Source organism: Caretta caretta, chromosome 2, assembly GCF_965140235.1.
Source record: "Caretta caretta isolate rCarCar2 chromosome 2, rCarCar1.hap1, whole genome shotgun sequence".
Taxonomy (NCBI): Eukaryota; Metazoa; Chordata; order Testudines; family Cheloniidae; genus Caretta; species Caretta caretta.
In genome coordinates this window covers 254,638,710-254,657,062 of record NC_134207.1, presented here as the reverse complement: position 1 = coordinate 254,657,062, position 18,353 = coordinate 254,638,710, and the positions used below count along the sequence as shown (strand labels likewise).

General features: G+C 42.4%; 1 protein-coding gene across 10 annotated transcripts in view; it reads right to left on the bottom strand.

Moving 5' to 3' along the window:
* Nucleotides 1–18,353, bottom strand: part of KMT2C (lysine methyltransferase 2C) — a 328,257-nt gene that overhangs the window by 203,739 nt on the left and 106,165 nt on the right. For all 10 annotated transcript variants that reach the window (XM_048837560.2, XM_048837566.2, XM_048837562.2 and 7 more), the window contains 2 exons: nucleotides 4,396–4,602; nucleotides 219–364 (listed from right to left, as the gene is read on the bottom strand). In XM_048837560.2, the coding sequence (XP_048693517.2) occupies nucleotides 219–364; nucleotides 4,396–4,602 (353 nt within the window). The remainder of the gene's footprint in view (nucleotides 1–218; nucleotides 365–4,395; nucleotides 4,603–18,353) is intronic.

The window sequence follows — 18,353 nt, the reverse complement described above, 5'->3', positions numbered from 1 at the left end:
GAGGCTTTGTAGGACTGGGCCTTTAGGAGTTATAATAAAATGACAGTTTAAACTATGAAGTATTATCTCTGTTTCTTTCTCCTTTGCTCCTCACTTCCCCCAAAGAGGCAATCACTATACCAAACTAAAGAATTATTTAAACAAAAGTTTAGTTTGAATTCCAGTTAAACCATTATAAATATGTACCACATACTACTAATAGCTGAACGTATACCTACCTGTTGGCTCAAATAAGGCTTGGACATCAATGTCATCTGGTAAGCCAACTAAACTGAGTTCATCCCAGAATTTGACAACCTGATCGTCAGAAGCAGTTTGAGTGCTTACACTTGTACATGATGCTACACTCTGTCGAGGTCTCTCTCTGTAGAGGAGAGAAAAAATATGGGTAGGTAACTCTGCAATTAAAACAGTCTATGTTTATTACTCAATTAGCTATGTGTTTTCCAAATGATCTAAAAAAACCAGAATGCCTCAAATGAATTTTCCCTGTGTGATAAAATATACATCAAAGAAAGGGGGGAGGGGAGAACTAGCCCAGTTTCTTGAATTTTGACACTGTATTTATATCAGTAGGAGAAAATAAAGAACAATGTTTTCAGTTAAAAGTCATATGCACCAGAAAAAATGACGCTGTTAAATGGCCCTTTGTCCAGCCTGACCATCTCATTGTTCAGGCCATACATACTCAAATTTTTCAAGCTGCATTTTTTGTTTGACTTGCTTCATCTCCAGAAGAAGATTGTTAGGTAAGTACAAGCAGATACAGATCCAGGCAAAGAAGGGATATTTCTCTGGGGAAATGGGAAAACCTGGAACAAAGAGAGGGAGGTGGTATAAACAGAGGGTGTCAGCTGCAGCTTTCTTATGGTTTCCTCTCTGCAACCTCGACAGCTGGTCTGTGGGTATAGCTTTGACAATATTCTCAAAGGAGACTCTGCCATATCAGACAGAGGTAAGCTGCTAGGATAGCACACAGCTAGTGTGTATGGGGGAAGGGTGAAAAAGGCCAAGAATGGAGAAGGTTCAATGGCAGCAGATGTCTTTGCAGGGCTGGCTCTAGGTTTTTTGCTGCCCCAAGCTCCGAGCGTGCAACTGCCCAAGCCAAAAGGATGGCCAGAATACCGCCCCTGGAATCGTGCGGCCCCAAGCTTGTGCTTGCTTTGCCGGTGCCCAGAGCTGGTCCTGTGTCTTTATCCCACACAACCAAAATTCACAAAATAGCAAAGTGTAAGAGAAAGAGGCTAGAAAAGGAGAATTTAATGATACAAAAAGCACTAGATTATGATAAAATGGAAGAATCTATCAAACCTATTAAAAAAACCACAAACAACAGAGTATACTATTTGAGCACAGGGAATCCTCCCTTCTGGCTTTTTAACCCAACCTACCAAAAAATTATCCACTAAACATCAGACTCACTAACCCATTAACCAGAGAAACCTGACTCCCTCAACCCCACCTAAAAAAAAGTTTCTGCCTTGGATTTCTAAAGCACTGCATTTAGCCTTACTGAGATGTCTAGTCTCCTCAGACATCAGAGTGGTTGCCATGGAGGGGGGGTGCTAAAATTTGGGTAGTCTCAATCTTTAATTGGTTCCTTCTTCATTAGGGCCCTACCAAATTCCCAGTCCATTTTGATCAATTTCACAGCCAGAGGGTTTTAAAATTGGTCAATTTCACAGTTTCAGATGTTTACATCTGAAATTTCAGGGTGTTGTAACAGTGGGGGTCCTGACCCAAAAGTGGGTTGTGGAGGGGTCACAAAGCTGATGTAGGGGGGTTGCAGGATTTCCACCCTCACTTCTGCATGGCCTTCAGAGCTGCGGAGCTTTCCAGAGCTGGCTCTGATCTCACCTGTGCTGCTGGGAACCTTCAGAGCTGGCAGCAGCCACAGAACTTCCTGCAGCTGGGGGAGATTCCCAGGGGTAGGTGGGTCTGATCTCCCCCCCCCCCAGAGTGGCTGTGCAAGGGAAGAGGAAGTCTTGTCCCACCCCAGTCCTGAGAGGACGAGCAGCTCCCAGCTGGGGCTCTCCCAGCAGCATAGGGGAGATCAGACCCACCTCCATCTCCGGGAATCTACTCAAGCTGCAGGAAGCTCCGCGGCTGCTACCTTCAGTCTGCTCTCCCAGCAAGAGCAGCCACGCAGGAGAAGTCCCATCCCTCCCCAGCCTGGCGGACTAACAGCTGGATCCCAGTGAATGGTAGGAGCTCCCAGCTGTGGCGCCCCAAGGCCTGCCCCGCCCCTCCAAAAGCTAGATTTCACTGGGGAAGTCTGATTTCACAATCTGTGACCTGTTTTTCATGGCTGTGAATTTGGCAGTCCCCTATTTATTAATAAATCAAGCATATGCCTCCCTGGCTATTCATAGATGTCCACAGTAGCAGCAGCATGAAACTGCCATAGTTCTTGACAGTTTCATGATGCTTGTACCCTTCTGAAAAAGAACAGTGAACCTGACCAAATTTATGTTAATTTTACCTTACTGATTGGTAAATCTATGAGCTACAGCAGGCAACAGAGCTGTGTGTTGACTCAGGAATAGAAAATTCTCTTGTTTTACATTTGGCTTATTTTGAAGGTTACCTTCAGAAACATGACGGCAAGGAGATGGGGAAATGTAAGTGAAAGCTTAAGTTGTGCAAAAATTTGATGGCTAAGACCCCCTCCACATCTGTCAAGAAAAGCTTCTCTCTCATTATTGGTGAGTGGATGAAGTTTTCAATCCTTGGCACTAAGTTATATCCTAATGACTTATGTCATAACAAAAAAAAGTGTCCAACATCAGAAATCAAAACCTTCAATACTAGCACCTACTACTATGAACAAAATAGTCCCCTTACGAACTGATATATTAAATTAACCCATTCTACCCAAAAAGGGCAAGTACCCCTAGATGCAGTCAAACCAGGTATTATTCACATAGGCTTCTGTTACTGAATTACTATCAGTTTTGAAATAATCTAAAAAAGAATTACACATTCATATCAGATTTTATAAAAAGGAAATCTGAGTACCTGTTTTTTTAAATTTGTGTTTATAGTTCCTTAATATCAAATGGATAAAATCACTGCCAGCTTTATATGGAGATTCAGCATTCATACTTAATCAAGGGCTATTAAACTAAAAAAATTTAAATTGAATAAACCTAATCTGAACGTGAACTTAAATTTAAATGTCTACAGTACTTTTAATGTTACATATGCCTTGATAATTCAGGATTCCTTAAAATGTACCACCTTAAATCCTTTTAAAAGGCTGCCTCTTTGTTATTGTTTCATTTCCTACTTCACTTCTTCACTGTATTGGCAGCAGTCCAAAGCTAGCAACCAATCAGAAAACTCCAACACAACAATGCTTTAGTACTTAAACTTGGATGTTAGCCAGCATGGCACTTGGGGATGATTACATCATCACCCTCAAGGGACAGAGCTGCTTAGTTGTTCCAAGCTAAATTAATTTTGCACTTTCCCATAGGCTACAAAAACCTCTACTAATCAGCCAGCACAACTGAATCCACATATGAGCAAGACAGCTCTGAAACAAAAACACATTTTACCATGGTAACGCCAAAAACCCAGAATTACAAAATCCAAATATATATTAAGAAAAAATCTATTCCATTATGCAAATACTGAAAAAAAAATCTGCATTTGTAGTTATAGATGTATTTTAAACTTCATTTCCATAAATATATTCAATAACCTTTCAACATGGACTATACAGGGATGTGTACGTGAATGTAATTTCTCAGAAATAGCTATTAAATAAGTGCTGTATTGCAAAAGGCAGCTGGGATACTACTATACTTCAATGGATTAAAAACAGAACATTGACACACACAAAAACAACAAAAAGAGTTCTAAGCACAGTAGAATACACTGTATTCACATAGCACGTTGCTTTTTACAGTCGCAAGGATTATTTTTGGAGGGGGCCAGGGAAGAAAGATTACAAGGTCTCACACACACGCTGCTTGCCTCCCCAAAGTACACAAACACAACAGTTTAGAAATCAACTGGCTAATCTGTTACTCCTCTTCTGTTCTTTTGCATACTCTCTCTAAAATCTATTTAAAACGTACTAATACATTTGTACTTTTAAAGTAAGTCTGTTTCTTTTACTTTTGTACTCTCCAAAAAAAGAGCACATTCTCGCTTCTAGGGGAAAAAACCTTAACAAGAAGCAGCAGAAGAAAGATTGCTATTTTTCTGACATGGTTTGCAATTTTTCAAACACAGATTAATAATACTAAGCATCAAGGGGTTTTAAAATAATTTCAAATTATTCATTTATCACTGCACAATGTTTGCATATATGCTTCCTGGCCTCTCTACAATAATCAACATTACAACAAAATCATGACTGAAGTTTTTATGATGAAACAGACTTACTTCTTCTGTCCTCTTTGTTTGCGCGGCACTGAGTTTTGCCTTGGAGTTCTCTCATAAGCTCCATCGCTGCTGTCGTTGGTTTCACTCTTACTTAAAGGCTGGTTCTTCCAGGGGATGATAAACGCTAGTGTTGGACTGAATTGTTTTAAATCTCCTTGTCCTAATGAGCTTCGTTCACCACAGTAACAAAAGGCGCAGAGTTGTTCGCTGCAAAGCGGAGGAAACTTTTAAAAACCAGGATACTCTTGGGGGATCTCTTATTAATTGTCATGTTTTGTGTCAGTTTGACTTTCCTCAAACAGAATACAAAGTATGATAAATAAAATATAAACAATAATTTAAAGTGTATCTTTAAATAAATGTGTAATGTAACTACTAAATATATTATTTAAAGTTATGTAACAGTAGTTTTGTTTTTCTTCCACGGAAGTCTGCTAAAAAAGTGGAAAACACCCAAGTTACTAAAGATTTTTTATTTTTCCTATGCTTAAAAGCCCTTAGTCTAGCAAAGAAAAAACCCCACACATACTCTACTGTAATCCAAAAGATGTGTACAAACCTAAATGGTGGTGACTGAAAAAAGGCGTGGCGGGGGAGAATGGGAAAGAGATGAACTATCCTATTACAATCCCATATCCACCAAAAAGCTAATATAGTGGAAAACACACGCACGTATACCTATAACACACAGTATACCTATAACACACAGTATGTATAACATATAACCATGCGTATACAATACAAATGCATGCATTATCTATTGTATGCAAAACATCTCACACACACACACAAAAATTAATAGGAAGATCAGCATAATGGAACACTCACAGCAATGACTACATAAAGACCGGTTATAGCTACATATCATATACAAATACATATATCCATTTAACACAAACATTGTAAAAATACAGCAACCTAAACTTATACTTGAGGAAACTTACACGTATTTAGTACTGTGACCTGTTAAGTAAGTTATCCCTGTACCATTTGCAATCTTATATTAACACTCAAAGCATAATGACAGTTCTGGTAGAACTCCTTGTGTCACATCATATGGAGGTTACTGCACAATATTTCTAAAACAACCACATTCACAAACCTAAAATGTGAACTTTTTAAATTTGCATACAAACTGTTTAAAAAGAAAAATCATTTAACATGTTTTTACGCCTAAGTGAACAACTTTGTTTTATGTGTATTTATGTGATCCCCAAAATGTGCCTAAGGGAATCTGGCACTTGGGTGGAAGCCTGGTTTGGAAAGAGCTCCATTTAAATAGAATTTAAGCACACCTCTGAGGTGGCATATTTGGACTTTGGGAGCAGTAAGTTAAAAATAAAAAAAGTCTCCTGGAGTTCCAATTACAGTACAGTGTTCACTAGGATTTGGAAAGAGTAACAGATCATCTGCACTGCTAGTCAAGGGGCTGGTCTACACTACAAATTTAGGATGGCTTAACTACATTGCTCAGAGTTGCAAAAAATGTAATTAAATCAACTCAAGCCCAGGTTATAGACACTGCTGGGTTGATGGAAGAATTCTGTCAACCTCGCTACCGCCTCCTGGATAGGTGGATTTACTACACCAATGTACAAACCCCTTCCATTGCTTTGGTAAGCAGCTACGCTACAGTGCAGCATTTCAAGTGTAGGCATACCCAAAGTCAGGTACAAGCAGCAGCAACAGCAGAATGAAGAAAGAAGAACTAAAAAGGGAAAAGTTGCAGCCTGGAACAGAGGACTATGACAATCCAATACGGCCATTTAACCTTGACTTAATGTACTCCAAGACTGGACAAAATCTTGCCCTCACAATACAACGCCACTGGGGAAGGGAAGATGGGGAAGAGGACTGGGTGCAGAGAAGGTCCCGGAGACATTCTGCTAGCACACAGCTGGCTGTCTCACTTGGAAAGGCTGAACAGGAAGACATGGTTTTCTGGAGCACTTCTCAAGAGTGGCCCAAGAAGGAGCAACATGCTGCTAATTAGATCATGTATGTGGGGTTGGCCATGCCAAACTGGCAGATCACACCCTTTTGGGGCCAGGTTGCTTCAACAGGAGCCTTAGCTGGGTCCCTCTCATAGCATTCAAGAGAGTGCTAGAGAAGACCCCACCCTGCTGCTTTGGGAAAGAACCTTAGTGCAGATTCACGTCCCATGTTGACCCCTCTCCAGCCCCCAATGACCCTGCTTGACACAGGATAAGTGCTGGCCTATACTTACAACGTACAACTCACAGGAGAGATTTTGCTCATATCGGAGTACTGAGCAAGGGATTAATTTCAGAAATGTTTACAAAAATATGCCTGAAGACAAAAATGTTTTGAAGAAAGAAAAATCTAAGTTCCATGAAGAGGGCATAAAGATAAGAGAGATCTCTCTTCCAGGCTGTAAATGTAATTTCAAATGTTATATGGCACAGCAACAAATTAGTAGCTATTCATATTTCAGAGAATATGGCCCAACCAGAGTATTAGGTAAAAACATGTTAGTTGCCCTCATACACATAGCTTGCAGATCAGGGGGCAAAATTACTTAGGGTAGTCAAACCTAAAGAGGACTGTGAGAGACTTCAAAGGAACTTAATGGTAGGTGAAAGTGCAGCACACTGGCTGATGAAACTCAGTGTTTACAAATGCAAAGTTTTCCACATTGGAAGGAATAATTTGAACTACTCATACACATGTGGCTGGTCTGTAAATTAATTGGAACAACTTACAAAAGTTGTTGGGATCATTATGAATAGTTAAACAAAAAACCTGCTCAATGTAAAACAGTCAAAATAGCAAACAAAACATTACGATGCATAAAGAATGAAATAGAAGATATTTCTAATATGATGCTATTATATAACCCAGTACTGGAGCGCTACTGGACTTTGTAGGTTTGGAGACAGCTGCAGGGTCTTTGCTGCAGGTTGCAGCTTTCCCAAGCAGCAATAGGTTGAAATTAACAAAATTAGTCAGTTTCACAGCTGCTATTCAGAATGGTTTGGGCACCTGTGAAAATGCAAAGAATCATGTCAGTTTCATGCTACTGCTTGGGAAAAGCTATGAACCACAGCAGCCAATGTAAACAGTGGTGTGTTCAGAGAGGAAAAAAAAAAAAGCAAAAAAGCAGCAGCCTTGGTTTAGGGGCCAGTAGCAGACACACTCTTCCCCCATTCAGGAGCCAAGAATCTGGAGAGGAATCGAACAATGGAGATCCTACATTCTCTCAGCAGCCAGAAGACTCTAGGACTGAGGTAGAAGGAGAAAAAGAAAGCTTCTCATTTCTAAGAGAAATATGGGGCAATTGGGCTTCAAATCTAATAGCCAGACATTTATATGAAAAGAAACCCCTAACCACACCAGAACCCACAAACAGAATCCTAGTAGAAATCTCCAAAGCCTCCACTTCTCAGCAGTTTGGGAGGGGTGTGGGTGCGTGTCACGCGCACACACACATTCTTCATGGAAGTCTGCCTTCTCATTGTCTGTGCTAACCTAACAACAGACTCAGGGCTTGTCTACACAGGGAGTTATTATTCCAGAATAGCTATTCCTAATAAGATTGCCTCATTCTGAATTATCTTAATCTACAATGATTAAACTAATATAGAATATGAGCATCCACACATTGAGTTAATCAGGAATAGCTATTCTGGAATATAATTGCCTTTGTAGATACTCCCTTAGCCTTTTAGCTAATAATTGTTTTGTAAATATTTTAAACCCTGTTTGTATGGACAAAGGCTAATTTCTTTTACTAACACATGAGAGAGACAGACAATTTAAAAATCTAAGTCCTTTCCCATATATCAATATTCAGTTTATTTTAAGGGGAGTGGAGAAGAGATCTCAATTCAGACTCAGCAACTCACAAAATCAAGTCCTGTGATCAGATTTCAGATGTTTACAGAACAGAGTAATATTTTAAAATGGAGATAATGAGCAAGTTAACATGCCACCTACTGATCTCTTCATAAATTGATCGAAATAGAAAAGCAAGCAGACCGCTATTATACCTATGTCTTTATGCTGTTCCAGACATTGTTAAAATGGATAGAAATTCATCATTTAATTCTTCATCTGTATGGGCCAAATTCTGTTCTCTTCTATACTGCTTAAAATCCAGAGCATGGCCCACTGCCATTCAGGATGGAATAATACTGCTGCTTTAGGCCTAGTCTATACCTAAAACTTAGGGAGGGTCTACATTAAACATTAGAGCATGATGAAAAGTCTTCAGTGAAGATGCTACCTAAGCCAACAGGAGGGCTTCTCCCAGGAGTAGGTACTCCGCCTCTCTGAGAGGCGGTAGCTATGTTGACGGGAGAAAGCCTCCCGTCAACATAGTGCTGTGTACACAGGGGGTTAAATCATTAACACTACGTCGCTCCCAGGGGTGTGGATTTTTCACACCTGTGAGCAACGTAGTTATACCGATGTAAATTCATAGTGCAGACATGGCTTTAAATTGACCTAGCTTTGTCACTCTGGGCTGTGAAAAAGTTACACCCTTAAGAGTCATAGTTAAGATGACTTACAAAGCCCTGCTGTATACACCGCTAGAGGAATTCTTCCATCAACCTAAATACTGCCCTCAAAGGGGTGTAAGAAAAACCCTTTCTACTGCTGTAGGAAGTGTCTATAGATTTGCCATTGTAGAGCTTGTAGTGTAGACCCTTTGAGAAGACAGAAGCTATCAAGAGTGTTTCATATAATTCTCCCACACAGAGCAAAAATTGGCATCAAAGTGGACAACGAGAATACAATACATTGCATAATGGTAGTTAGCTTGGGAAGGATATTTTGATTGAGAGCAGTGAGTATGTCTACACTGCGTTTTAAAACACACAGCAGCGAGTCTCAGAGCTCAGGTCTACAGACTTGGGCTCACGCTACTGCACTAACAACAGCTGTGTAGACATTTGGGCTTGGGCTGGAGCTCAGGTTCTGAAACCCACGCAGGCTCCCCAGGCTTCAGAGCCTGAGCTCCAGTCCAGGTTGGAACATCTACACCATTGTTTTTAGCGCCACAGCACAAGCCTGAGCCTATACACCCGGACTCTGTGACTCACTGCCATGGGTTTTAAAATGCAGCATAGACATACCTAAGAAGGCTAATGTCTGCTCCTAGTCAACGGCTATGTTGAGAAACCATAAATGGTGACCCAAACTTCCAGCTGCTAAACCTGTACCCTCTACCACAAAACCCAGTGAGTTCAAAAACATGCTCAGTAGAGCAGCTTGACCTTTTTATGTTCCTGCCCCACAGAGCAATCTGAATCAATATCCATCCCAACAGCAGAACCTACCCAAATCTCTGACAACAAACCAAGATGCCAGTCACATTTATTGAGTCCTCCCACTCATCCATGTTCCAACCAGAAATAGAATACCACCAAAAAGCACTAGAATGAACCAATGGAAAAGGTTTAAGTCATAGAGGAAAGGAGAAAAACAATCATGGTTTCCTCCACTCAAGTAGTGACATACATTCATTAGAAGCCCTCCTGAAACACAGACTTTACTGTTCAGACGATTTCATTTCACCACATGCAGTATTGTGTAAGTGGTTGCACACTCTTCAGTTAAAAGAGAAGCACAAGCTCTTCTTGCTTTCTCGCTGTCAACTAGAAAATTAAGGTACAATTCACTACCCAAAACTTTAACACGAAGTTAAGGTTGACCAATAGTACCTTTTACTGTTCCCCAAAGTCAAGTGCACCTCTGCTTAAACCTCTGAAAAGCTGGACAGACCACATTATCGCGCATACCAGCCCCACCGTAAAGAGCCACTGGCAAGATACTGTTTCAGCCAGGGCTGCCCTGTGGCTACAACAGGGAATGACAATGTAAACGAGCCTTCTCATGTAGTATGTTGTGCCCCACATAACTGTATTCATTCCTTTGTCTGCATGCACTCCAACTGCCCTATCCTGTGTTAGGAACAGCCATACTGACCGGTACAGGGATTACTTGCGAGATGTGGTAATGTTCTGCATTCAGATATGAAGAGAGATATATCTGCATCCAAATGGATCACTAACTAAGTCCAGGTGCACACAACATTCTGCAATAGCATGTGGCACCGAAGTTAACCTTACCTCAGTGTTAATGAAGTTTTTAGGCAGTTAGTTTCTTTTGGCTTTTTGAAGAAGGGGGTAATGAGGGTCTTCATTGCCATTCTGCTACCAGCTGTACTCCTCCTGGCCACCTTTATGCTCCCCCTGCCCAGTAGTAGAGGAGCAACAGGGAGGGAGGAAGGGAGGTGGTAACCAGTGGCCTGTGAGGAACACATCTCTTAGCGGAAGGCAGACAGGGGATATGGAGGGGAGTCCCAGGCTCTGTACTCCACTTTGGGGTCTAGAGTTAGCAAGGAGGGTTCTGCTCAACTCTCTAAAACACAGGAAGATTGCAGAGACGTAAAGTGTCCCATTCATCTCAATGGGATGTGCTCAGATAAATCAAACATCTTATAAAAAGAAAAGGAGTACTTGTGGCACCTTAGAGACTAACCAATTTATTTGAGCATGAGCTTTCGTGAGCTACAGCTCACTTCATCGTGAGCTGTAGCTCACGAAAGCTCATGCTCAAATAAATTGGTTAGTCTCTAAGGTGCCACAAGTACTCCTTTTCTTTTTGCGAATACAGACTAACACGGCTGTTACTCTGAAACCAAACATCTTATGGAGATGAAAAGCCTGACACAACACCTCTGAGACGTATAAACTGACCCATTCAACTCAATGGATGTCCTTCTTTCCCAAAGTCTCCTCCAGCCCCCATTGTGCAAGCAATTTTCAAGACAATTTTGCTATCAATGAGAATTTTAGAACAATTTGCTTATTAAAAGCAGTTTATTTCTGGGAAGAGGAGGAGTTAAGAGTATACCCGAGGAACCCACTGATCAAATGACACCAGCTTGTGCCATTATCTCGAATCCTGGCCCTAATGTATCGTAGAAATATTATGGTGGGATGTAGCACCACGACAGTTAAGGCTGCATCAGGATTTCCATTTTAACAGGGGGTGGAAAAGGTCTGCAAACTGTCTTTTGGGTTGTATTATCATTTTAAAATGCTCACTGGAGTTTGCGCAGTGCTTTATTTTTCTATAGCAGTTTGTTGGGTGGGGCAGATATTATTTGATGTTTACAATGGCTGTTTTAAAAAGGCTCAAGTGACACTTTTTTGGTGTCTGACTTGCCTTCAGATCCCTTTTTCACACAGACACCATAGCACTTTGAACGATGAACTAGATAAGTGTGAACCTTTGGTTTGTGTAGATTGGGTGAATTACTGTAGAAATTTGAAATAGAATCAGAGGACTGGAGGGGGACCTCCTTGAGAGGTCTTCTAGTCTAGTCCCCTGCACTCAAGGCAGAACTAAGTAGTACCTAAACCATCCCAGAGAGGTGTTTGTCTAACCTGCTCTTAAAAATCTCCAATGATTCCACAACTACCCTAGGCAATTTATTCCAGTGCTTAACTACCCTGACAGGGAGTTTTTCCTATTGTCCAAACTAAACCACCCTTGCTACAATTTAAGACCACTGCTTCTTGTCCTGTGCTCAGAGGTTAAGGAGAAAAATGTTTTTCCCTCCTCCTAACAACAACCTTTTATGTCCTTGAAAACTACTATCATGTACCTTCTCAGTCTTCTCTTCTCCACACTAAACAAACCCAGTTATTTTAATTTTCCCTCATAGGTCATGTTTTCTAGACCTTTAATCATTTTTGTTGCTCTTCTCTGGACTTTCTCCAATTTGTTCACATCTTTCCTGAAATGCAGCGCTGGATACAATACCCCAGTTGAGGCCTAATCAGCACGAAGTAGAGTGGAAGAATTACTTCTTGTGTACAGCTTATTCCTGCTAATACATCCCAGAATTATGGTTGCTTTTTTTGCCACACTGATACGGTGTTGACTCATATTTAGCTTGTTATCCACTACGACCCCCAGATTCCTTTCTGCAGGACTCCTTGCTAGGCAGTCATTTCCCATTTTGTATATGTGCAACTGATTGTTTCTTCCTAAGTGGAGTACTTTGCACTTGTCCCTATTGAATTTAATCCTATTTACTTCAGATCATTTCTCCAGTTTGTCCAGATCTTTTAATCCTATCCTCCAAAGCACTTGCAACCTCTCCCAGCTTGGTATCGTCCGCAAATTTTATAAGTGTACTCTCTGTGCCACTATCTAAATCATTGATGAAGATATTGAACAGAACTGGATGCAGAACCAATGCCTGTGAGACCCCACTCAATATGCCCTTCCAATTTGACTGAACTACTGGTAACTACTCTCTGGGAACAATTTACCAACCAGTTACGCACCCACCTTACCGTAGCTCCATCTAGGCTCTATCTCCTAGTTTGTTTATCAGAAGGTCATGTGAGAGAGTCTCAAAAGCCTTACTAAGTCAAGATATATCACATCTACCCCTCCCCCACATCCACAAGGCTTGCTGCCCTGTCAAAGAAAGCTATTAGGTAGGTTTGACATGATTTGTTCTTGATAAATCTATGCCGACTGTTACTTACCATCTTATCTTTTAGGTGTCTGCAAACTGATTGCTTAATTAATTGCTCAATTATCTTTCCAGGTACTGAAGTTAAACTGACTAGTCTGTAATTGCCCAGGTTGCCCTTATTCCCCTTTTTATAGATCAGCACTATATTTGCCCTTTTCCAGTCCTCTGGAATCCCACCCATCTTTCGTGACTTTTTAAAGACAATCACTAATGGCTCAGTTATCTCCGCAGTCAGCTCCTTGAGTATTCCATGATGTATTTTATCAGGCCCTGGTCTATATATTTTCTGCATTTGTTTTTCCTGATAGAACTCTAAGTTTGATTAAATACTATGAAATGGAATATTTTGGAAAAATAGGATTTCACAGCATCATCAGTATTAGACCTGGCCTACATTACACGGCTTGGTCGAGGCAAGGCAGCTTACATCAAGTTAGCTGTGGATGTGTCTTCATTTAAGTTTGTCTCCCAATGACGTACGTGACTCACTACTCCAACTTAACGCCACTGTAGCACATCCGGTGAACACACTAAGCCGATGGAGAGAGCTCTCCCATCATCTTAATAATTCCACCTCTACGAGAGGTGATAACTATGTCGGTGTGAGAAGCTCTCCTGCTGACATAGAGCAGTCTACACAGGAGGTTATGGTCAGTATTACTACGTCACTTAGGAGTGTGGATTTTTCACAACCCTGAGCCATAGTTATACTGAAGTAAGCATGCAGTGTAGACCAAGTCTAAAGGTATGTCTAAACTGGCAAGTTTCTGTGCAACTTTTATTAAAGCATTGGAATTAAACCGCTGTTGCATGTCCACACTGTGCTCCTGTTCAGAGTCATTATGTGGCAGGTTTCAGCTCAAGGTAAATTTTCAAAGCTCAATTACAAATGTTCAAAAAATAGAAGATGTATATGATGAAACCCATGAGGCGCCCTAAATAGAGCAGGTGCTATCAGACCACTGGTTTTAAATAAAGCAAATTGCAAGCTCGGAAATAGAAAAATTATCCTGAGGCCATCTACAGTTATTCTTCAAGCTCTGCCGGAATAGATTTTTTTTTAACCCTTAGGCAAGAGTGGAACAACAGTGAGAAATCTAGGCTGATTTAAGAGATGAGTAGCAAAATGAAAAAGGTCTGAGGACTATTCCTAAAGATGTTTCGCAGCTCAAAGCATATGGTTCATGTGTGTAAACAAAACTCCATCTCTACACAGACGAAAATACAGTGAAAAAAGAAGTGCACTGTCTACATACGACAAGTGGGGTTGGTAATCTTGCCTATTATTAAGGTCCCCTGACACTTCCCATTATAAGACCCTATTTTCTGTTGCTTACAAAACTTGTCAAATTTTAACCATTGCAGCTGAAATTTTCCATGTCTAGTATCTGCCTCAGTCTGGTTTTTGTTTTTTGTGGGGTTTTTATTTGGGGGGGGGCGGGGGGAGGAAGCACGGTAGAGGTGGTGGAAATTCAGCCATTTCCAAGAATTAAGTTAGGGAAAATATGCTGTTGGGCACTGGTTAAAAATACTGATGACCTTTTCCTTGAAATGCACGAGTGCCCCCATGCTTTGGGAAACAGATTTGAAATTTAACCCGTGGGGGGGGGGGGGGCTGTCTTTGCCATCCCTGTGAAAATCTACTGAAACATGGCCGGATTGCAAAGAGCAGTTTTCAAAGGCCTATTTGTACATGCTCCATAGAGACTTGCTAGGGCTTATCAGCTAAATCTCTGAAGAGTCTGTCCCCACTAAGCAAGTTTGAGCTTCTCACAACTTCTAGTGCTGACCAAACTGTGCATGAGACACCCCCATGTAGTGACTGAGTATGCGCCATCCCCACAGAGTGACTGAGCATGCTCCCTCCAGCCCAAGGCCAGCAGGGTTCAGAAGGACTTTCTCTGCAATTGCAGCTCATGGCTGCCCTGGATAGAGGTGGTGACAGGCACTGGAATGGAGAGCATGGAGCCTGTCTCTTTTTGTGCTTTCAATGAGCCATGTGCTGGCAAAACAGGCAATGTGGAGGAGAAAGCCATCTGATTCAAACGCAGAGGGCACAAAAGTCAGGCCGGGGGCAAAGGGAAGGAGTAGACTGGGATTGGTGAGACCAGGAGCTGAGGGATGGAGATGGGGAGTGCGATACTAGACTAGTTGGGCAGGGAGACCGGGGGACTGGAGGGGGTGTGGGGGAAGGAGAGGACAAGTTGGGACTTGTTGCACAAGGGGACTGAGACTGGGAATGAGGGGCAGGGACGGGAAGGGAGGAGAGGCTGGGGCTGTTTGGGTGATGGTAGCCAGCGAGAGAAATGAGGGGGGTGACTGTAGACCAGTTGGCTGGGGAAGGGGAATACTGAGATCCGCTCAGTGGTTTGAGCATTGGCCTGCTAAACCCAGGGTTGTGAGTTCAATCCTTGAGGGGGCCATTTAGGGATCTGGGGCAAAAATTGGGGATTGGCCCTGCTTTGAGCAGGGGGTTGGACTAGATGACCTCCTGAGGTCCCTTCTAACCCTGATATTCTATGATCTAAGGAGCTGACAGAAGTGGAAAAACACTGGGATTGGATGGACAAGGACAGCGGGGCAGCGTCTAAGGAAAGGTGTGTGTGTTTGTGGGGGGGAAGGACTGAGTCTGGGGCTAGGAGCCAATGGGGGGGGGGGAGGGGAAGAGACAGATAGGATGAGAAACAGGGTCAGGGGACCTGGGACTGGCTGGGCAAGGAGCCTGGGACTGGGATGAGAAGCCTGAAAAGTGGAGACTGGGAAAGGAAGGAAAATTTGACTGGGGCAAGGCACCACAAATGATGGAGACAGGACTGGGACAGGGTAGAATGGGCCAAGCTTGGGGGCATGAGGACAGGCAGAGGAGTAACTATTAATAGAATGATGTCGGACTGGAGGGAGGTCTCCAGTCATGTTCCACAGGGATCCGTCCTGGGTCCGGTGTTGTTTAACATCTTTATTAATGACCTGGATGGAGGTATAAAGAGTATACAGTAACTCCTCACTTAACGTTGTAGTTAATGCAACTGTAAGTGAAACGATATTAAACAAATCCAATTTTCCCATAAGATTTAATGTAAATGCGGGGAATTAGGTTCCAAGGAAATTTTTGGGGGGCAGACAAATGGCATTATATACCGTACTGTACTGTGGTTGGGAAGTGCCCCTGGCTTACCCCACACAGGCACAGCCCGCTGCAGGCAAGGACGCTAGGAAGCACCTTTGCAGCAGCAGTGGCAGCTTACCCGGAGAAGAACAGGCCCTGACTTTGCTGAGGGATGCTCCAGGCCCGCCTCTTCCCATCCCTGCTCCATTCCAGGCCCACCTCTTCCCACCTCCACTCCACCTCCTGTCTGGAGCACACCGCATTCCCGCTCCTTCCCTGACCCCAGAAAGTCTTAAACGCTGCCAAACAGCTGTTTGGCGGGCTTAGGATTTTCTGGGAGGGAGGGGGGAGGAGTGGAGACGAGGTGCTTCCCCGCTCCTCCCCCTCCCTCCCAGAAAGTCCTAAGCGCAGCCAAAAAACTGTTTGGCGGTGGGGGAAGCGCTGGGAGGGAGGGGAAAGAGGAGGAGAAGAGGAACTTGTGCAATGCTCCCTTGTAAAGTTGCTGCTCTTCCACGAAAATCTTACATGCAGCATATAGAGCAGGCAACCAAACGACATTAAAAGGGAGCATTGCACAACTTTAAACGAGCATGTTCCCTAATTGAGCAGCGACGTAACACTGAAACCATGTTAAGCGGGAGGACGTTAAGTGAGGAGTTACTGTATTGATCAAGTTTGCAGGTGACACAAAGCTAGAAGGGAGTAGCCAATACTTTGGAAGACAGAGCTGAAATTCAGAGGGATCTTGAAAAATTGGAGAACTGGGCTCTAGACAACAAAATGAAATTCACCAAAGACAAAAGTAAGGTGCTACACATAGGGAAGAAAAACCAAATACACAAATACAGAATGGAGAAAAAATGGCTTGGCAGCAACATTACTGAGAAGGATCTGGGAGTTGTAGTGGATCACAACCTCAACATGAGTCAGCAATGTGATACTGTTGAAAAAAAAAAACAAATGCAATTTTAGGTTTCATTAAAAGAGACATAGCATGCACGTCACAGGAGGTGATAGTACCGCTCTACTCAGCGATGATTAGGCCTCAGCTGGAGTACTGTGTCCAATTTTGGTCACAAAGGAATAGAAAGGACGTAGAGAAACTGGAAAGGATCCAGAGATGAATGACAAGATGATCAAAAGGATGGAATGCAAGCCATATAAGCAAAGGCTGAAGGAACTGGATATGTTTAGTTTGGAAAAGAGAAGATTAAGGAGGGACATGACAGCAGTCTTCTCATACCTGAAAGGCTGCCATAAAAAAGATGGAGAAAAGTTGTTCTCTCTTGCCACAGAGGGCAGGACAAGAGGCAAGGGGTTCAGACTACAGCACAGCAGATTTAAATTAAATATTAGGAAAAACTTCCTAACTGAGAACAGTAGGACAATGGAGTAGACTGCCGAGGGAGGTTATTGAAGCGTCTTCACAGAAGGTTTTCAAAGGGAGACTGGCTAGCTATTTGTCCTGGATGGTTTGGACACAGCAACTCCTGCATCTTGGCAGGGGGGTAGACTAGATGACCCTTGCGGTCCCTTCGAACCCTTTGAGTCTGTGTCTCCACTAAAGCACACTTCTCTCCAGAACCTGGAATGGATTCCTGAGTTTCACCATTTCTCTTCTGCCAGCAAATATCCATGAAACTCCCTGACAAACTGAGTCTCACGCCCTCCGATGGTTCACACAGAGCATGACAACCTATTATTACTGTCAGTTACACTGATAGCTCAAGTTGCAGAGGTTTATGCAGTAGATCTAAAGGTTCCGACCCTCCTGATGAACCATGTGGGTGTCAATATGCTGCCATATGATGGAATTTATGTCCTTTCAGTTTGCTTTTTAAAAAAAAAATCTAGGAAATTACACACACAAAAACCAAGTTAAAAGAAGGTTTCTAAGGTTGCAAAGCCAAGCACTCAAAAGTTAGAAAATGCCAGAATTAAAATTGCCTGAGCAACGATTACTTAGCACCTTATAGGTATGCTATCATGGTACAGTCTTTAGTTACATGATCATATACTAATTTTTCCAAAGGCCTCAGGCCTCATTCAGTGCCCAATATGGACCTGTTCAGGGGAGGAATCATGGTTGTGTACTAAAGGCAGATGTTACCTGTAGGATACCTGCTTCATTTATTACAGAAGTTGGAAGGTGTGCAGTGAATGAGACAGGGCTGCAGGGAGAGAAAGGAAGGTCTAATGGTTATGGCAGCTGCACACTGCCCCATGTAACTGGAGTCTATCGCTGCCTCTACCACAGAGTTCCTATGTGAGGTTAGTCAAGTCACTTAAGCCAAAATGTTCGCAGGTGGCCTCTAATTCTGTGTTTCT